Source organism: Eucalyptus grandis, chromosome 11 (assembly GCF_016545825.1).
Source record: "Eucalyptus grandis isolate ANBG69807.140 chromosome 11, ASM1654582v1, whole genome shotgun sequence".
Lineage (NCBI taxonomy): Eukaryota > Viridiplantae > Streptophyta > Magnoliopsida > Myrtales > Myrtaceae > Eucalyptus > Eucalyptus grandis.
Window position 1 is genome coordinate 15,960,582 of NC_052622.1, and position 21,301 is coordinate 15,981,882.

Genomic DNA, 21,301 nt, shown 5'->3' on the forward strand with positions numbered 1-21,301 from the left:
TTGATGGTATGATCCAATTCCCAATCCTAGGACCAATAGGTTTGTTTCTCGATTCTGAATTTTGGGAACCGGCTCTCTGGTCTGATAATCGCACTAGATTGGGAGCCGATTATGACTTTTACTTGTTCAAAACAAATGTTCCTATGTCAAGTTGTCAGGGATGAGCTTCCAAATCCCTTTGGGAGTGATTTTAGGAGACCTAGAGAAAGGTAAGGAAAAATTTGGCATCGGTAGTCAAAGTCAACACGTCGATCCAAAGAACGTGCGCATCCGCGAAACCACATGAAGTCAGGTGACAAGGCAAAAAAAAAAAAATCTACTATTGTCAAACTGGTCAGTTCAAGTTTACATCCATGCCAAACTAAGATTGGAGGTCCATATCTGTCCTAATTTCCTAGTAATAAATCCAAGGAAGAAGAAAACTTCAGTTGCATCATGTTCATCCCTTGATTCGAATCCTTCTCATTTGCGCTCGGATCCTCCAATTCCAGTTCCCACCAGTCTCACAAATTTTCACGAAGAATCACTCTTCGTGAACTATCGATCTCAGTTCATCCCAGTTTATTCCGTTCGCGAAAATATCGTCTCCATTTAGATTCCAAAGGCTCAAGCATGGCGTCGCCACAGGGGCCTGAGGGATGGAATGGCAATGGTTGACCCATGAGAGCTGTGCTTGCTCAACATGGCGGGTCGCTGGCTTTTGGTCGCTTGGTTGGACGGCCGAATGGTCCGATCCAAAACTCAGGCATTGGTCTCCGTACTCAGATTCGAAGCTGCTCGATTTAGAACACGAATTGATTGAGCTCTGCTTGAAGGTGGTCTCTTTGCATTCTGTTGTTGCAATGTATTTTCTGCTAGAGGATATGCGTTTGAAAATTCTGCAAAGCGTCCATACTTCCTGCCAAAACCAAGAAGAGGAAACAGAAAACCCTTCAGTTTCAGGGCCAAATTTTGAGCATGTATTTAAATGCCGAATCCTCTCCTAGACAAAAATGATTGGTCCTCTTTTAACATTGATTATTTCAGGTCGGCTGCTCATTTGCTGATTTAAGGGTAAAAAAGGACATAAATAAACTGCTAGTAAGATAATAACTAATGTTGAACATAGCAGAAACTCAAGCTAGAACCGGCGACTGCTCGTTTTCTAATAGAAAGTTTGAAAGCAATTGGAAAGTAAATTAAAGCGAGCTGATGCAATCACATAACAAGTATTTAGCATCTTACTGCTTCTTCAGTGACTGTGTCATTTGCATCTGATAGATCACCGCCTTTCTCCACAGGCGGCAGCCGGAACTCGTGCATCATCCAGTCAGTTTTGGTACCTCTGCCAGCCGAGCCGCGGTAGTAAACAAGAGTCTTCTTGAGGCCGACGCAATTGTGGGGATATTTACCGGAATATATGGGCTTGTCGATGCCCGTGGCCTTCCAAAATCCGGATCCAGTCACTCTATTTGGCCTTATGCTGTTTTTGTACTTCCTCCCTCTGATGCAGAAGAAGTAGCCTTCTTTCTCTCCCATTTTGCTAACATCTGTTTAGTCACCGATGATGATTATGAACATGATGACTGAGAAGCAAGATTATGCTGATCACATTCGTCCATCAGAAAAGTAATTATTTAAAAAAAAAAAAAAAAAAATCGGTGCAATACTACACAAGCATATGTTGATTCACCATAGAATCTCAGTTTTAGACTATGAAAGACTAATTCAGCTGATAATTAATTAGAGTTGCGGTGAAGCTATCGGAATCCTTGGTGAGTAAATTGACTCAGCTCCACCTTTGAACGGATCTCACCAACCTCTCGTCTGTTTCTTGAGGCGACGTGCCATCGTCTAGGGAAAGCGAGGGACACGCGAAGAAAGAAACCAAACAACCCGCGACTCGTATGCCTGCTTACCATGGAGATCCCAGGGATCGTACTTGTAGATATCGACCTGCTTGATGAACTCGATCTTGAGAGGCTTCTTCTCCACCTTCCGGCGAAGATAGAACCCGACAAGCTCTTCGTCGGTCGGGTAAAACCGGAACCCGGGAAGCACCACTTCTTCCTCATCATCCTTGTTCTTCTTCTTGTCATGTAACCTTGTATCACTACTATCTCGTTGTTCCATCTCTCTCTCTCTCTCTCTCTCTCTCTCTCTCTGCGCCCTATCTTCTTGATTCTCTCGAGTTTGTCCTGTGTCTCTGTCATATTCTGGAAGCGGAAGCTTCTTATATGGGCAGTAGTGCAAGAGGGTCGTCCATTTGCTGCTCAGTCCGCATGACCAAGTAAACTTATGACATTATTATTACGTTGATGGAGACGTCCATCTTCTTTTTTTCCCGGGTCGCAAGAGGTTTTTTTTTTTTTTCTTTTTTTTGGAGGTTCAATTTTGTCAGGCAAAGAAAAGTAGCTCAAAAGCGACAAAGGTTGGAAGTCCACCTTAGCGGCCACAACGACGTTTGACTTGTTAACAACAAATTGCAAATTCAAATCCAACGGATGACATCAATCCCGAATCACGTGTCATGCTGGTACACGACGCTTCGTTCATGATGCCTTCAAAAATTGAAAAAGCCAAAGAAAGATGAGAACTGTAGGAAAGAAAATGTAACCCTAAACGACGAGAGTGATGCTGTGTTAGCATAACGTACGAATAGTATAAGCTTTGGAAAATGTCTCGACGCACTACAACGACAAACTATCGCAACAAGTCCTCCCAGGTAATACATTTCTTAGCCATCCCCCACTATGAACTTGGAAATTCTGCATTATGACTTTGAAGTCATTGCTACGTTTCCATCAACTTATATTCCACGTAATCAATATCTGGTCGAGAAGACGAGAATCGCGGGAAGAGCGTGTGAAATTAAAAAGTAATTTCAACAGGTTTTGCTTAAGCATGTGTTACTTACATTTTACCAACGTTGTAATTCTCCACCAGTGGACGTAGAAAACTAACTTATTAGGGGATGAATTTTCAATACCTAATTCAAGGAAAAGGGGGGCGAGATATCGACATTTCATGTGAAATTCAATAGGTCATGAATGAAATACATTGTATAAAAGGATCACCAAATGATCAAGAGGCTGCTACTTGTTTATAGAATTTCAATACGCCATATATACATGTACACTTTCTGTATCTATTGGTTAAGTTTTTGGATTCGACATTTGAGCAAAGGCGACAACCTAGCTTTCTTCATCCGGTTCGACAGATATTGATATATTATGTTTCGTGTTTCTGCGCCGTATCATGTTTGCGTCCCAGCTTCACCAGCCCCCACACAATTGTAGGCCTTAAGATCAACAAAAATCGATCATTAGAACTCGAACATCCGGCGGCAGACTTGTATGAAAGGAATGAAAAATCTACTTCGATGGTGCGAGATTTTCCTCAAGCAGCCCCCTCCACAAATTTCACGGTCTAGGTCGCGACTTCGATGGTACCAGACTTCCCTCGAGCAGCCCCTCCACAATTTACATGGTCAAGGAGAACGAGAGATCTCATAATTTTCCATTATGACGTATGAAAGGAATATATCGACGTGGTCCTGGCCTTGTAGAAAAAGGGAACAGGGTCTAACACAATTTTAGAATTGCACATCTTCTTAATCAAAGTCAAATTATTTCACCAACTAACAAAATTTCCAACTGGGATATTAAATGAATCATTCGGCATGATCTTGTTGACAATCATAATTTTTTAGGTAAATAGGGAATGCATTTAATTGATTTATCATGTCACGTGTTACCATTGCATGATGTAATCATGGTATAAAATACAATGCCGATTTTAAGTTCTACAAATATCGAGACAATTCACCTGCATAGTGAATAATCTTGTTAGATGTGCTTGAGATGGCTTCTTTGCCTGAATACCCAATTGCAATCATTGCATAATCTAGTATTACTTTAGCCGGATCATATCCAAACTGCTATGAATCCAAAAAATTTCTAACATGCACCGCTTTCAAATGAGCCCGATGACACATATTGCGACCGTTGATCATAGTTCATGCGAGACTCATGTGATTTCATGATTTTGGTGGATTGAGCTCACATGAATCCGGTGCCTCTGGTAGAGAGAGAGAGAGAGTGGTCAAATATGTGGGTAGGTTCCAAGTCAAGCAAATTGGGAAGAGAATATTCAGAAGTACCATATTAGAACGCGAGAGAGTGGAGAGTCTAAGGTCAGTGGTTTGACTCAAGACGGGCCAATTGGATCCAGTCAAGTCATTGGAATTTGTTTGACCCTAATAAAGAAGTCATCATAATTTTTAGAACCTTCTCAACTGAATACCAAAATCAACAACCTCCGTTTAATTAGGTGTCCGAGAGAAGGGTTTTTTTTTTTTTTCCTTCCCGGGGGAAGAACCGACGGGGTCGTGTCGTAAGTAGCTGTAAATTTTTTAGATATTAAATTCACACGTGAACTATTTCAAATGTCAATGAATAAGTATATTCCATGACAAATTAACTAAGGATAGAAAGAAAGGATAATTGTGCTAAAAATTCTAAAATTTATTTAAAAAGTGCGATTGAGTATTAAAATTAAAAAAAAAAATGTTCGATTTGATGATGATGATAATAATGAGACTAAAAGTTTTAGAGAGAACAAAAAAACAAAGAAAAGAAAAGGGAAAAAAGAAAAAAAAGGTAAAGTCCCCTCATCTGTGGGGGCGGCGTGTGGCTGCCTTACCATCTAGAGGAAGGGCCGGCGGTGCCTCGGAGATGGCCGATGGTGTCACTGGCCATGACCTCGGCCAATGGCCGGCCATCCTCACTGACCCTAATTGGTGGGTCGCCATGGCCTGGGCAAAGGTAGCTATTATGTTCATAATTGTGTGTTTAAGACATCTTTTTTTGTGGCTCTCTGTCATTATTGTCGGATGCTGTTTCAACGCCTTCTGGTTCCGAGGTACCATTTGAAGATGTCTAAGTGACGTTTTGTAATTTTCGGTGGTGTCCAACTGTGGCCGGCCATCGCCAAGGCGCCACCGGCCTATCTTGATGGTAGGACAGGTGAGTTTTTTTTTTTTTCTTCTTTGTTTTTTAATAAATAAAAACCGTGAGCCTTTTTTTTTTATTGTTTATTCTAATTTAACTAAGATTTGGTTTTAAAAAAAATAAGGATGTGGACCAAATGGATCTCGTTTTAATTTTTTTGTTTAATGTTGTTAACCCCACGTACAAGAGGGGGAAAAGAAGACCACTTGCGCATGTTTCATTAGTCAAGTTCGATGGAATTAAGGAAAAAACTTAATTGCATCAATTTAATCAGTTTTAGAACTTGATTATAGTGCTTGTTTTAGAATTCAATCGCATCCTCGTAATAAGTTTAACAAGTTTTAAGATGTTTAGTTGATCAAGTTGGTAGAATCAATGAAAAAACTTAATTGCACCGATTTATTAAGTTTTAAGACTTGATTATAATGTTTGTTTTAAAATTCAATCGCATTCTCGTGATAAGTTTTAAAATGTTTAGTGAATATTTTTCGAAAAAAAAAAGTTTCTGAAGTTAATATAGCCACAAAGCGTCTAGTCTGGTCACATGGGAATAATTTATTCGATCTCTCCCCCGAGCTAATGTATCATCTCATCCCACGAAAGCAAAAAGAGAAATGATTGGTTTTGATATGATCTTTTCTCGATTTAAGCTCGAATTTAGTGCCACGCGACAGGCAGCTCGCTTCAAAGTTTAAGAAGAATGTTTCAAGTGAGGAACTCGTTGGGTGATGCTGATTTGGTTTCTGCAGCAGTTCTGCTTTGTACTAATCAACCTTAAACGCGACCCGACACAACACGACACGCACGACACTATCAGAAGAAGAAAACTTGTTACTGTGAAGGCAAAGGGACAGGTCCAGAGTGTTTTAGTTCTAGAACCAGCAAGGATAATAACCATAAGGGTCCCCAACAGGATGATTCACCGCAGTGACCCGCCTTGACATTGATCTTCACAAACCAGACTCGACAAAGCTTATAAGATCGTCTGAATCTGCCGATTCAGATCGAGTAGAAACGTAGTGATTGGGCACCGAGAGACTCGCTAGTCCGTTGAAATCGACTACTCCTTCACATAGACCAAGGACTCGGTGCACCGGGCACGCCTAATGAAATGATGTCCTAATACAGACCGGGCCAGAGCTCGACGACCTTCTTCCAAGAAGGCCTACTCGAGATATCATCCCACCATGCGCTCACGCTCTTCCGGTCCCTTATCAGGTACTCCTTCCCCATTTTTCCCATCAAGTACTGCGTGAACGGGAGGTGGCTCAGGTCGGCAAGGCTGAAAAAATCCCCCGCCAGGTACTTACTCTTGGACAGCCTCTCCTCATAGATGTCCAGTACCTTACAGAGCTTGTCCTCACTCTCTTTGATCAGCTTCGGATCCGACGTAAGTCCCCTAATTGGGGCCAAAACAATTTTGTGGACAAGGTCGCGCAACGGCGGTTGGTAGCTATGAGCCTCCGCTTCGAGCCACTGCTCGACGAGCCCCCTCTCCTCTATTGTCTTCCCCAGAAGGTCGGTCCCTTGATGCTTGTATTTCTCAGCATAATACCTTATGATGGCCCGCGATTCTGTATGAAATTAAGATATAGTACAGATAGAAGAAGGCAAATCTTTATCCCCACAGATGAAATGCACCATAAATCTAGAATGCAAACTAAAAGAGACCTGCACTGTGCTTGTAAATTTACCAGCGTAGTCTTACTCTCGTGACACTAGACCCACGGGCCACAGTAACAGTGCAGACGTGGCAGGACGTTTCAACATCTATGTACTGATCATTCTGCTCGAACATTGATCAGGAAAATAATCCAATGAAAATGCAGGTCCAAACAGTTAATCTACAGCATTTGGCCGACGTATAAAAAGAAACAGATTATCAACAACTCATCCTGTGATACTTCCTAAATAGCTAGCTGATGAGTCCGGCCTTCATTTTTTTCTTAAATGCCACCTAAGTAACTGTGACAGCTGAGGGAAACACTCGGAAGACTTGCTCTCCTCGCTGAGATGCACAGCTGCCCGATACTTCATATTCAGACTATTTCGCCCCAGGTCGTTGATTTGAATCATCTGCTCCTTACGCAAAGGATTCGACTTGAGATTCAGAGTGAACGAGCATCTACAGTAGCATGCTGAAAAACAATCTGTATATGGACATCTTTTGATCTCAAGACCTCTCCGAACTACAAGGTGAAAATCCAAGAGTAGAGAGCCTTACCGAATAGAGTGTAGTCCCCATCTTGAATTACAGGAACTGATCCAAATGGCTACACATACACACCCGGTCCGACTCAGAATTAATCAGATGAAGTAGTACTTCATAGTACCCACAAAAAAAAGAACAGAAAGAAAGACGATGAAAAACTCGAGTTTGGGGAGAGTTTGATCAAAAGAGAAGTGAGCTTCAAGAAGAGGGACGGACCTGGAGCTTGAGGAATTCAGGGGCTTTCTGCTCGCCCTTGAAGAGATCCACAGGGACGGTCTCGAACTCGACCCCCTTCTCGATCAGGCACACCAGCACTCGCTTCGGCGCTGCAGCATCAGTCCCGTACACCTTCACCACCATTTTCACTCTCTCTCTCTCTCTCTCTCTCTCTCTCACCTTTTCTCTTCCTGATGGACTAGTCAATACCAAAAATCGTTGTCTGGGTTCATAAACAAAGCTCTTATCAAATCATTAAACCAAATTGGACTCGTTCCCGTTATGCGGCAACTTACCCATCACGATCGGGACCCAGGTTAGACAGTCAGTCAACGTTGGTATGCTGCAACTATCAGCTTTGTAGAATCTGGTGCAGCTTATCCCTTGACTCACTTTGCAGCATTTTCTCTGGCCCATCTTTGATGTATTATACTCTTGCAGCGTGCATAACGTCAATTATGGTTGGACAGTAGAATCATTTAAGTTCATTATGCTCGCATGAATTACATTTTCTAAATATAATTCTTTCGAGGGCCATTTGAAAACTAAAAGATCTATCTTTCATCGATTTTTTCTTCATGAGATGAATGCCGAACCTATGCTTCAGAGTCAATTTACGTTACTTGCTTTGGCCAAAAATTTCCAACAATCCTTAGTAGAAGTGGCAAAAGCATCTTGCTTATCCATGTTCACATTGTCCGATTGCCTGCCTGTTTCTAGAAAAGCAATTGCAAATTTGCTCGGATTGGGTATTACGGAGACCAATCAGTCTATTTCCACAATTTCTTTAAAAGTTTAGGAAGAATGTTCAAGTGTTGATATTCATGAAAACACATGAACTTTTCTTATACACTTCAGCTGATCTTTTTGCTGATGAACTCATCTGCGATGCTACTTTGGTTTCTGCAGCAGTTTTTTGCTCTTCTTCTGATGCAAAAGAGTCGGCAAACCTTGGTCTTCTTCATGCCAACAAGACGCACCAACATCGAATATATAAAACTTGATGTGGTCGGTATCCATGTTTAAGAAGAGTTTATTATCTCCTAGAATGAGTCTTAACAGCTCATCTAACACCAGTTCAGTGAGTGCTGGACATGTGAACAAACATGAAGTTGCTCTTTCCAAGTTGTAAAAGATCCACAAAAGTTAGGTTATTAGGTGGTTAATTTTTAATCTCACCAAAGTCACTGGCATGGTACTAATTAGCCGCGTACATAGCCTGACAAAACACGACACCGCCATGAATAATACAACACCAAAGAGGTCCACAGCAGGATCATTTACTGGAGAAATCCCACTTTTACACGTGACCTTCACAAACCAGACTCAACAAAAGCTTATTTGATAGTCCAAATCTGCCGATTCAGATCGAGTAGAAACATACTAAGTAGGCACAGATGGACTTGCTATCCTTCACATAGACCAAGGACTTGGGTGCACCTGGCACACCATAAAACGGCCCTAATACTGACCAGGCCAGAGCTCGAGGACCTTCTTCCAAGAAGGCCTGCTCGAGATATCATCCCACCACGCACTCACATGCTTCCGGTCCCTTATCAGGTACTCCTTCCCCATCTTGCCCACCAAGTACTGGGTGAATGGAAGGTGGCTCAAGTCGGCAAGGCTGACGAAATCCCCTGCCAGGTACTTGCTCTTCGACAGCATCTCCTCGTAGATATCCAGCACCTTACAAAGCTTGTCTCGCTCTCTTTGAGCTGCGGGTGGAAGTTCTGGGCCGAAAACAATTTTGAGGACAAGGTCGAAGATTGGCGGGTGGAAGTTCTGGGCCTCAACTTCGAGCCACTGCTCAACGAGCCCCCTCTCCTCTATAGTCTTCCCCAGTAGGTCAGTCCCTTGGCGCTTGTATTTCTCAGCATAATAACTTATGATGGCCCGAGATTCTGTATGAATTAAACAGGATATATTACCGAGAGTAGACAGAATCTTTATCCCCACATGTGAAAAGCACCATAAAACTGGAATGAAACCTGAAAGAGACATGCACTGTGCTTTTGAGTTCACCAGCATAGTTCTACTCTCATGACCCTAGATCCCCGGCATAAGTGTAGATGCAGCAGGAATTTTCAATGTCTATACACTAATCATTCTGCTTAAACACCGGTCAAGAACATAGTCGAATGAAAATGTGGGTCCAAACGGAAAATCAGCAGCCTTTGGCCGACATACAAAAAGCAGATCATGAACAACTCCACAGCAGAAATCGAAGCTATGAGTCTGGCCTGAGAGCTTTGATTCAAATCATCTGTTCCTCAGGCAAAAGATTTGACTTGAGATTGAGAGTGGATGTTGGTAAACTAAAACAAGTGGCTGATAACAAATGAACATGCCACTGAGACTCAAACTTTCCAACTTCCTCTGGTATCTCCTCATTGCGGAACTTTTCTTAACTTTTGCGACGCTTTGCTGGCCAATTACAAAACAAACAGCGCCTAGCGAACTACGAGCATCCGAATGCTGAACAACCATCCGTATTTGCACGTGTTTTGATCTCAGGAGCGTCTCCTCATTGCGGAACTTTTCTTAGACTTTCGCGATGCTTTGCTGGCCAATTACAAAACAAACAGCGCTAGCGAACTACGAGCATCTGCTTGCTGAAGAACCATCCGTATTTGCACGTGTTTTGATCTCAGGAGCAAGAAAAAGCCTGAGCGCCGGACCATGACGTGAAAATCCGAAGGCTCAAAACAACGACAAAAAAAGAAAAGATGCAACAAGCCAAGAGTTGAGAGCATTACCGAACAGAGTGTAGTCACCATCTTGAACCGCAGGAACTGATCCGAAGGGCTAATCATACACCCATATACACAACATCCGTATCAAAATCAATCAGACAAAACACGCTTTAAATGCCTAGTACCCACAAAAGAAGACACGATCAAAAGTCAAGCTGTCGAGAGTTTGAACGAGAGTGAAGTGAGAGTCTCGATAACGGGGGAGAGACCTGGAGCTTGAGGTACTCAGGGGCTTTGTGCTCTCCCTTGAAGTGATCGATGGTGACGGTCCGGAACTCGACGCCCTTCTCGATCAGGCACTCCAACACTCGCTTCGGCGCTGCAGCATCAGGCCCGTACACCTTCACCACCATTCTCTCTCTCTCTCTCTCTCTCTCTTCTTGGTGGACCAGTCAATTCCAAGAATCTCTCGCTACTCTGTCTGGGTTTATAAACAGAACTCTTGTCAGAGCATTGAACCAAGTTGCACCCGTTACCGTCATGCGACAACTTACCCATCACGATTGGCATCCCAGGTTAGACACTTGAAAGAAGATGCAGAAGTCGAGATGAAGGAAAGCGAGATGGGGAAGTTTTCTTGTATTTCAGTATATCCTTGTAATGTATAGAGCATGTCTATTATAATACATGTTGTATGTAAATAAAAGGAAACAATATTATATACAAAATCAGATTCGATATTAATTGATCTTGACTTGTGCAATGATATCTGAAAGATTCGGTTGAATATCCTTGCGTATCTTTAACACTCCCCCTCAAGCTGGTGGCTTGTAAATGTCCAAGACGCCTAGCTTGCTCAAGAGATACGCATGCTGTCTCTGACATAAAGGTTTGGTGAAGACATCTGCTGGTTGTTCTTCTGTCCCAATCCCTTGTGTCTCGATCATCCCTTGTTGAATCTTTTCTCGTGTGAAGTGACAGTCCACTTCTATGTGCTTGGTTCTCTCATGCACAATAGGATTCGATGCAAGTTTGATGGCTGCATCATTGTCACAAAATAGTATGGTCGGTCCTCTAACTTGTACTCCAAGATCTCGAAGCAATCCCCTTAACCATACTATTTCACAAGTTGTTTTGGCCATAGCACGATATTCTGCCTCTGCCGAAGATAGTGAAACTGTCGGTTCCTTTTTTGTCTTCCATGAGAGTAAAGAGTCTCCCAATTTGATGCAGAAACCAGTAATGGATCTTCTGCTCATCGGACGGGTCGCATAATCCGCATCATAGTAAGTAGTCATCCTCATGTCGCATTTCCTGGAAAGAAGAATCCCGAGTCCTGGACAACTCTTCAAGTACTTCACCACTTTAAGTGCTGCATTCATATGAGATTCCTTCGGTTGATGCATAAATTGACTGAGTGTCTGGACTGCATAACTTATATCTGGTCTGGTCATGGTCAAATATATGAGCTTCCCAACGAGCTTCTGATAACTCAATTGATCCTTGAGTATAGGATCAGTCTGTTGAGATAAACCAACATCATAATCTGCTGTAGTCAGTTTAATGTTCTGCTCAATTGGAATTACAGCTGGCTTACATCCTGATAGACCTGCTTCCGATATAATCTCCAGTGCAAATTTCCTCTGACTGAGGGAAATCCCTTGGTCTGAGCGTGCGATTTCGATTCCAAGGAAGTACTTTGGTGATCCTAAATCCTTAATATGGAATGTTGAATGCAAATAGCTTTTGAATTCTTTGATAGCTACCTCATCATTGCCCATAATAAGTATATCATCTACATATATCATTAAGTAAATAGCATAATCAAACTTGGACTGTTGAAAACCGGCGGCTATCAATGACTCAGCAAACTTTGCATACCACTGTCTTGAGGCTTGTTTGAGTCCATACAAGGATTTGCGGAGACGACAGACTTTATCCTCCCCCTGTCTCCGTAAACCTGGTGGCACTTCCATATAAATCTCCTCATCTAAATCCCCATGCAGAAATGCGTTGTGCACATCCATCTGATGCAATGACCAGTCCCGAAAAGCCGCTACGGAAAGGAATGATCGAACAGTCACATCTTTGGCCACGGGGGAAAAGGTTTCGTGGTAGTCAAAACATTCCCGTTGTGTGAAACCTTTCGCCACTAATCGAGCTTTGTATCTCTCAACAGATCCATCTGCACGATACTTGATCTTGTAAACCCATTTGCATCCAATCGCCTTGCGGTGTGCAGGTAGGGTAACAAGATCCCACGTCTGATTATCCATCAAGGCCATTAACTCTGCTTCCATGGCCTTCTGCCAGTGTGGATCAGTGCGTGCCTCCTCAAAGCTCGATGGTTCTCGCCCATCAGAAATGCGAGTAATACAACATCTATGTTCTGGGAAAAGTCTATCGAAAGAAACAAATGAGGCAACCGGAAACGGAATACCTGGTGATTTCTGGACTCCGCATATGTAGTCTTTGGTCCATGTCGGTGGACGTGTGCTACGTCCGGATCGCCTTGGTACATGGTGCCTTGATGGTGAATGATTATCATTTGAATCCCCAACATTACTTGAAACTGGAGAAGCGACTTCCTCCTGGTGTGATGCTGTCACTTCAGCTGAGGACATCATGTCCATAGGGGTCATAGTAGATGGCCTGATATTTGCTGATGGAGGAAGGAGAACATAGTTTGGATCTTCCATAGTCTCCTCCGTCTGAATAATACGAAAAAGATAATCCTATTATGTATCTGATGCAGAGGTGGCAAAAGGAAAAGAATTCTCTTGAAACGAAACATCTCGACTAACTATGAATTCTCCCGTGGAAGGATAAAAACCCCAGTATCCCTTTCAGAGTAGGTGGGATATCCCATAAAGATGCATCAACGAGCACGAGGTCCCATTTTATCCTAGGACCTACTATGGTGGCGTAGCAAAGACATCCAAAAATCTTCAAATGTCCCAGATCTAGTTTCTTTCCATAAAGCAGCTCAAAAGGTGTTCGCCCGCTAAGAAGTTTACTTGGCATACGGTTGATTAAATAAGTTGCAGTTAAAACACAATCGCCCCAAAAAGTGTCTGGAACATAAGCTTGGAATTTCAAAGCCCGTGCCATTTCTAAAAGATGACGATGTTTCCGTTTTACCACCCCATTTTGTTGTGGTGTATAAACACATGTGCTCTCATGTAGTATTCCATGGGACAAAAAAAGAGCAGTACATTCATGATTGAAAAACTCACTACCATTGTCTGTCCGGATTTTTTGAACATCTTTCCCAAATTGAGTTTTTGACAAGGAAAGAAAGCTCTTAAGGTGAGATAGAACTTGACCCTTACTTTGCATGAGAAAAAGCCACGTAGCCCTGGAGTGATCATCTACGATGGTGAGAAAGAACCAAGACCCATCATGATTTAATATATGGTATGGCCCTCAGACATCAACATGTAATAAAGAAAGAATGTCACTTGAGCGATGTTGACTTAGTGGAAAGGGTGTTCGCGACTGTTTCGCAAGTGGGCAAATAGGGCATTGAGGGTAAGGAAAAGAAGGGCTGTGACCCAATCTAGAATGTAAAAGGAAATTCTTATCATTGGTAGTCAGATTACACAATGATTTATTACAAGAGAGTAAATCAAGATTTTTGGGTGAATTTCTCCAATAAAACAATCCTTCAGAGAGGTTACCCCAGCCCATTAGTTTCCCAGTCGAAAGGGCCTGAAATAGACAGACATCAGCATTGAAAAAAACTTGGCATGAATTTTCTTGACAGGCTTTGGACACTGAGATAAGATTGAATTGGAAATTCGGGACGTAAAGAACATTTTTTAGAGTAATTTGTGGGCTAAGAATGACAGTCCCGGTTAGGGTGACACAAGTGATATTGCCATTTGGCAATTGCACAGTAATAGGATTAGTTGAATCTTCATGAATATTATAAAATAACCCCTTATTGCATGTAATATGATCGCTCGCTCCAGAGTCAATAATCCAGGCATTTCTTGATATATTACTTGTCAGGCAATAAGAAATACCTGTAAAATTGCTCCCCCTTTTTGGTGCCTCCAATTTTTGCAAAGCCTGCAATAATTGTTGATATTCTCCATGTGTGATTGGTTGATTGACATCTGTGGATGGAGTGGGCTAATAAGCTGCTGCTGAAATTTCCTTCCCTTTCCTGTTAGGCCTCCCATGTAATTTCCAGCAATTGTCAATTGTGTGGTGGGGCCTTTTACAATAATCACAAAATAACTTCCATCTATTTTTAAAATTCGGCCCAAAATTTCTCAAATAATTCGGACCGTTGGATCCCTTTAAGCCGAGCGCATCTCCACCGTCGAGATCACCCGAGTGCCGCGCCCCTTTCTGACCGTCGGATCGCTGCAGTCGATCTCGACCGTCCACGGAGCCTTTAAAAGGGCCCTTTTGCTCCGCAAACCCTAGTGCCCCCTTTGGCTCTCCGAACCCTAATGATATCGCGTCTCTTCCTTTGGCTAGGGTTTTCTGCCCCTTTTCGATTTTCGCCGCCAAGGCTAGGGTTTCGATGGTTTTGGCCTCGGATGTAGTGAGTCTCTGGTTCTCCTCCTGCACCGCGAGCTGAAATATCCGGCCAAGGGGAGGAGCTGGTTCCATTGCCAAGATCTGCGATTTGAAATGGAGGTAAGAATCGTTGAGAATCAATAGAAAACGAGTTGCCTTTTCTCGGTCCCCTATCGCTTTGTATTGCTGGAGTGTTGCCTTCGGTCCTTCGAGTCTCTCTTCTGCCGTTTCTAGCTCGTTCCCGGAGGGTGGATAGCTTGTTGAAGCATGTCGTCAATGACATGTTTCCTCGCTGAGCTCGCTGAGAGCTTGATGCAGCGAGAAAATTTTTACCCTATCGAGTTTTCCGTACATTTCTTGAATATTTTGCCAAATTGTTTTTGAATCCTCTGTGGGAGGTAAACCTGCAGCGATTTCGGGGCTGATGCAGTTACCTATCCACGTTCTTACCAATTGGTTGCATTTTTTTTCCATTGTCGCCCCATCTTCTCATCGGTCGGAATCGGAATAGTTCCGTCAATGAAACCTTCTTTATCTTTGGTGACGAGCTCTTGAAGCTCTCGTGCCCAGCTCGAGTAGTTTTCAGGTCCCGTGAGAGGGTGACTAATAAGTCGCAACTCCGACCCGTCGGAATTGAAACATACGAGGGCATCGCCGAGGTTCTGGGCGACCCATGGCGGCCGCCAAGGAAATCGGTAGGAGACCGGTTGGAAACCCCGAATAAGGGTTTGCTTGCTGACCCTGATTGAAACCGCCTTGAGTCCCCGCATGCGAATCGCCTGGGTTTTCGCCCGCATGTAATCGACCCGATTGTTTCGATTGGTCCGGCCCGCTCGCGGCGGTGGACTATTCGAGTCTAACTTCACGGGAATGATACATTCGGATTTCCTCCATAGTATCCTGGCATTGGCACCCACTGGTATGGAGTCCCTGAATGAGGATACCCCTAGACTGGGTTGCCAAGGAAAAAATTGCCCCATCGCGGGCTGATCAGATCGACCTATGATGTTATGCACTTGATCTTGTGCTTCTGAGGTCGCTGCATCCACAGGTAATTGCCCCGATTGAGGTTGATTGTCAGCCATGACGGTATGAAGAACTCCCTCTCTTCCTTTTCCTTCGTCTGTTTCAATGTGATTTCCTAAGGGTGATGATTCTTGCGCCGAAGAGCTAATGCGTTTTGCAGGTTAGCTAGATTTTTCCGGTGGAAGATCGAAGACCAAAGAGGACGAATTGAAGAAGCGAATTAAAGGTGCGTAACCCACTCTGATACCATGAAAGAAGATGAAGAAGACGAGATGAAGGAAAGCGAGATGGGGAAGTTTTCTTGTATTTCAAGTATATCCTTGTAATGTACAGAGCATGTCTATTATAATACATGTTGTATGTAAATAAAAGGAAACAATATTGGCGGAAGTACGGCGCAAGTGCCAAGCTAACTTTAGGCACCGAGGACACTTAAGTGCCATAACTTTAAAATGGTACACTTGAGTGCCAGTTTTGAAATTAAATGGGACACTTAAGTGCCACTCCGCGAAGATCCGGCCAAATGGCTTACGTGGCGACTTTCCGGTGAGTTTGGTCCAAAACGGCGTCATTTTGCCGACGTGGCGGAGAAATGCAAAAACGACGTCATTTCGTGTCTACATGTAAATAATAATATAAAAATTAATTAAATTAAATTTTAAATACTCAAAAAATTTTAAAAAAAATAAGAAAATTTAAAAATTTAAAAAATTAAGAAAAATTTAAAAATTAAGAAAAATTTAAAATTTAAAAAAAATTAAAAAGGGAGGGGGAGGTCGAACGGGTGGCTCCTCGCTGCCACCGCCTCCTGCCGTCGCCCGGAAGGGCCGGCAACGAGGGGGAGGGTCGGCTGGGGTCGCCGCCCCCGACCGATCGACGGCGGGGCTTGCGCCCTCACCCCGGATCTAGGCGAGGCTCGTGGGCCCTCGCCGCCGGCCCGGCCGGCCCGGCAACCCCGGCCAACCCTCTCCACTCTGTCGCCGACCCTTCTCGGCGGGGGAGGCGGCGAGGGCCCGTGACCCCTCGCCGGATCTGGGCGAGGGTCGCACCCGCACCTAGATCTAGGGTGAGGGTCACGGCCCTCACCCAAATCTGGCGAGGGCTTGCGGGCCCTCGTCGCCTCCCGCCGCCGCCGGGAAGGGTCGGCGACGGAGTGGGGAAGGTCGGCCGGGGTCGCGGGCCCTAGCCGGGGGCCGGCAAGGCCGGCCCGGCGACCCCGGCCGACCCTCCCCTCCGTCGCCGGCCCTTCTCGGCGACGACAGGAGGCGGCGGCGGCGAGGGAGCCGCCCCGTTCGACCTCCCCCTTTTTTAAAAAATTTTAAAAATTTTAAATTTTCTTAATTTTAAATTTTTCTTATTTTTTTTTAAAAATTTTGAATATTTTAAATCTAATTTAATTCATTTATATATTATTATTTACACGTAGACACGAAACGGCGTTGTTTTTGCGTTTTCTCCGCCACGTCAACGTGCAAAACGACGCCGTTTGGACCAAACTTCGCCGGAAAATTGCCACGTCAGCCCATTTGGCCGGATTTTCACGGAGTGGCACTTAAGTGTCTATTTTACTCTGATATTGGCACTTAAGTGTACCATTTTAAAGTTATGGCACTTAAATGTCCTCCGTGCTTAAAGTTATGGCACTCCAGGTGTCCCAACCTCCAATATTATATACAAAATCAGATTCGATATTAATTGATCTTGACTTGTGCAATGATATCTGAAAGATTCGGTTGAATATCCTTGTGTATCTTTAACAACACTTAGTTGGCATCCCAGGTTAGACACTCAGTCAAGGTTGGTATGCTGTATGCTGCTTCTATCAGTTTTGTGAAGTCTGATTTTGCATATGCCTTGAATCGCTTTGTAGTATTTTCTCCGGCCGATCTTTGACATATTATACTCTTGCAACGTGCATAATATAGTTGGACAATAGAATCGTTGAATTTCATTATGCTCGCATAATTTACATATTTCTAAGTACAATTCTTTTGTGGGCCACTGAAATTTAAAAGATCCATCCATGTTGAGATTGCCCGATTGCCTGCCTGCTTCTAGAAAAGCAATTAAAAATTTGCTCGAATTGGGTATTATAGGTACTAATCAGTCTTTTTCCACAGTTTCTTTAAAGTTCAGGAAGAACATTCAAGTGTTGATATTCATGAGACAATATGAACGTTTCTCGTATGCTTCAGCTAACCCTTTTGCGGATGAATTCATCACGTGATACTACATTGGTTTCTGCAGCAGTTTTCACTTCCCTTCTGATGCAAAAGAGTTGGCAAACCTCCGACTTCTTCATGCCAACAAGACGCGCCCACGTCTGATAAATAAAACTTGATGTGGTTGGTATCCATGGTTATGAAGACTTCATTATCTCCTAGAATGAGTCTTAACAGCTCATCTAACACCAATTCAGTGAGTACTGGACATATAAATGAAAGTTTATGAAGTTGCTCTTTTTAAGTTGTAAAAGATCCTCAAAAGTTGATAAGTAGGTGATTAATTTTTAATTTCACCAAAGTCGCTCGCATAGTACTAATCAGCTGCGAACACAGCCCAACAACACACAACACCGCCATGAATAATACAACAAGAAGGAGGTCCACGACAGGATCGGTCAAACCAGACTCAACAAAGCTTATTTGATCACCCAGATCAGTAGAAACATACTTAGTAGACACAGAAAGACTCGCTATCCTTCGCATAGACCAAGGACTCGGGTGCACTCGGCATAACTGATAAAACAGTCCTAATACAGACCGGGCCAGAGCTCAAGGACCTTCTTCCAAGAAGGCCTGCTCGAGATATCATCCCACCAACCGCTCACATGCTTTCGGTCCCTTATCAGATACTCCTTCCCTATCTTTCCCACCAAGTACTGGGTGAACGGAAGGTGGCTCAGGTCGGCAAGGCTAAAGAAATTCCCTGCCAGGTACTTGCTCTTTGACAGCCTCTCCTCGTAGATATCCAGAACCTGACAGAGCTTGTCCTCGCTCTCTTTGAGCTGCTTCGGATCCGGGGTAAGCCCTCTAAGCGGGCCGATAACAACTTTGAGGACGAGGTCGAAGATTGGCGGGTGGAAGTTCTGGGCCTCAACTTCGAGCCACTGCTCAACGAGCCCCCTCTCCTCGACTGTCTTCCCCAGCAGTTCAGTCCCTTGGTCCTTGTATTTCTCGGCATAATACCTTATGATGGCCCGCGATTCTGTATGAATTAGACTGGATATATCACGGAGAGTAGACAGACAAATCTTTATCCCCACATATGAAAAGCAACAAATAACCAGAATGAAACCTACAAGAGACATGCACTGTGCTTTTGAATTTACCAGCAGAGTCTTACTCTCATGACACTAGACCCACGGTATAAGTGTAGATGCAGCAGGACATTTCAATGTCTATGCACTGATCATTCTGCTTAAACTCCATCAAGAATATAACCGGATGAAAATGCAGGTCCAAACGGAAAATCAGCGGCCTTTGGTCGACATATGAAAAGAGACAGATCATGAACAACTCCAGAACAGATATGGAGACTAAGAGCCTGGCCTTAAGAGCTTTGGATTCAAATCATCTGTTCCTCAGGCAAATGATTAGACTTGAGATTGAGAGTGGATGTATGTAACCTAAAAAGAGTGGCTGTTATCGAGTGAACATGCCAGTGGACTCAATCTTTTCAACTTCCTCTGATATCCACTCATTGCGGAACTCTTTAGACTATTGCGACGCTTCACTGGCCGATTACAACACAAAAAGCCTCTGTAAGTTAGGAACATCGCATGCTAAAGAACCATCCGTATGTCCCCGTGCTCTGATCTCAAGACCGCAAGAAAACAGCAATAGAAAGAAAAGAACGATGCAAGAAGCCAAGAGTCGAGAGCATTACCGAACAGAGTGTAGTCGCCATCTTGAACCACAGGAAGCGATCCGAAGGGCTACACAGGCGGGCGCGCGCGCACGAGATCCGAATCAGCGTCAATCAGACAAGACACACTTTAAATGCCAAGTACCCACGAAAGGAGACACGATGAAAAGTCAAGCTGTCGAGAGTTTGACCGAAAGTGAAGTTGGACTTTCAGAACGAACAGGACAGACCTGGAGCTCGAGGTACTCGGGGGCTTTGTGCTCGCCTTTGAAGAGGTCGACGCCGACGGTCTCGAACTCGACGCCCTTCTCGATCAGGCACACAAGCACCCGCTTCGGCGACGCGTAGTCAGGGCCGTACACCTTCACCACCATCTTCACTCCCGCTCCCTCACTCTCTCTCTCTCTCTGCTTCTTTCTTCCTTCTGGACGGACCTAGCCAGCGACTCTCTCCGCTGTGTCTCCCGGCTTTTATAAAGAAGTCTCTTTGTTAGAGCAGCAGACAGAAGCTGCACACGTCAATGATGCTGCACACGTCAATGATGCACCAACCCACCACCAATCCAAGCTTAGTTAATTGGTCCCCATCACTAAAGAGTTTCGCATTTTGCATTTGCTTCCATGAGTTTGAATCCCTCTGCAAGTTAAGACTTATCTGGAAATACTGCGACTCTTTGGCTGTGCATGCTATCCGGGTAAAGTTGGGATGGCAAGTAGGGCCTCCTTTGGTTATAGATAGAACTTTTTATATTTATGATATAAAAATCATTTTTGTCTAATAATAAATTTCTTCGAATTTAAATAATTAAATATAAACAATATATGAGTTCTAATATTAAAAGGGAAATTCAAAATAACAACGACTTTCATTTTATTTTTATTTTTATATTTGAATTTATTTCTATATATACATACTTAGCATTTATATCTATAGCATATTTTAGGTATTTTGGTATAGTTAATTTATTAAGAAATGATGGAAAGGGAATAAAAAAAAAAAAAAAAAAAAAGTGAAAATAATATAAAAATAAGTAAATAAAATTGAAGTAGGCGAGAGAGTCTAAACACTAATTCAGATTCGCAAAGCTAAATGATAATGTTTTCTTTCTCTTAACAGATTTGACATGCATCCACTAATTTGCCTATTGATGTTGTCGTAGCTCATTTACATTTGTCTTCATAGTCGAACCCATGACTCTAAAATGCTGCAATGACCTCATTTGCTGTTTAAGATTTGGATTGTCCAATAATTATGGATTTATTTATGGATGTTATCTCCATTTTGTCCTTTAATGGTTTCTTTAGCAATTAACTGTAAGTTATTCTTAACATCTCCCTTTGTACATTTTCATGTACATTTACATTGATATACTATTCATACCAAACATTAGACATGATAGGATATGAAAATATTCGATTTTATTACTATAATTTACCACATAATAGACAAGATTTTGGTAATTTCATATCCTACCATATCATATTATATTCAGTCATATTTTAACTAGAAATCCAAATGAACAAAGGTAGCCTAAAATTGTTAAAATCCGTCATGCTCCATGGGACATTTGTAATCTTGAAAGATCTGTCTTTTGTTGATTTCTTTTGCACTAAATTGGTGTCGCACCTATGCTCTATACCTTTGATTAGTTTCGGCCGAAAGTTTTCAATAATCGTCACTAGAAATAGTAAAAAGCACTATGCTCATTTTTTCACATGGCCCACGTGCTTCTAGAAAGGCAATTACCAATTTGCTCGAATTGG

General features: G+C 43.0%; 4 protein-coding genes and 1 long non-coding RNA gene across 5 annotated transcripts; 1 reads left to right on the top strand and 4 right to left on the bottom strand.

The window, feature by feature from the left end:
• Positions 1-231: 231 nt before the first annotated feature.
• LOC104425055 (transcription factor JUNGBRUNNEN 1) lies at positions 232-2,176 on the bottom strand. The gene is made up of 3 exons (XM_010037632.3): positions 1,899-2,176; positions 1,225-1,529; positions 232-898 (listed from the first exon to the last, which is right to left on the bottom strand). Exons 1-3 carry the CDS (start codon positions 2,110-2,112, stop codon positions 524-526), a joined length of 894 nt encoding a protein of 297 aa, XP_010035934.2. The 5' UTR covers positions 2,113-2,176; the 3' UTR covers positions 232-523.
• Positions 2,177-5,828: 3,652 nt separating this feature from the next.
• On the bottom strand, positions 5,829-7,631 carry LOC104425056 (glutathione S-transferase F9). The gene is made up of 3 exons (XM_010037633.3): positions 7,420-7,631; positions 7,216-7,264; positions 5,829-6,565 (listed from the first exon to the last, which is right to left on the bottom strand). The coding sequence occupies exons 1-3, from the start codon at positions 7,561-7,563 to the stop codon at positions 6,111-6,113; spliced, it is 648 nt and encodes a 215-aa protein (XP_010035935.1). The 5' UTR covers positions 7,564-7,631; the 3' UTR covers positions 5,829-6,110.
• Positions 7,632-8,625: 994 nt separating this feature from the next.
• LOC104427318 (glutathione S-transferase F9) lies at positions 8,626-10,525 on the bottom strand. Its single transcript, XM_010040426.3, has 3 exons — positions 10,382-10,525; positions 10,176-10,224; positions 8,626-9,320 (listed from the first exon to the last, which is right to left on the bottom strand). Exons 1-3 carry the CDS (start codon positions 10,523-10,525, stop codon positions 8,881-8,883), a joined length of 633 nt encoding a protein of 210 aa, XP_010038728.1. The 3' UTR covers positions 8,626-8,880.
• A 4,972-nt stretch (positions 10,526-15,497) lies between these two features.
• On the top strand, positions 15,498-16,057 carry LOC120289515. The gene is made up of 2 exons (XR_005547539.1): positions 15,498-15,734; positions 15,832-16,057. It is a non-coding gene; the product is annotated as an uncharacterized LOC120289515 (long non-coding RNA).
• Positions 16,058-18,138: 2,081 nt separating this feature from the next.
• LOC104425058 (glutathione S-transferase F9) lies at positions 18,139-19,943 on the bottom strand. Its single transcript, XM_010037635.3, has 3 exons — positions 19,769-19,943; positions 19,560-19,608; positions 18,139-18,878 (listed from the first exon to the last, which is right to left on the bottom strand). The coding sequence occupies exons 1-3, from the start codon at positions 19,910-19,912 to the stop codon at positions 18,424-18,426; spliced, it is 648 nt and encodes a 215-aa protein (XP_010035937.1). The 5' UTR covers positions 19,913-19,943; the 3' UTR covers positions 18,139-18,423.
• Between the last annotated feature and the right edge of the window lie 1,358 nt (positions 19,944-21,301).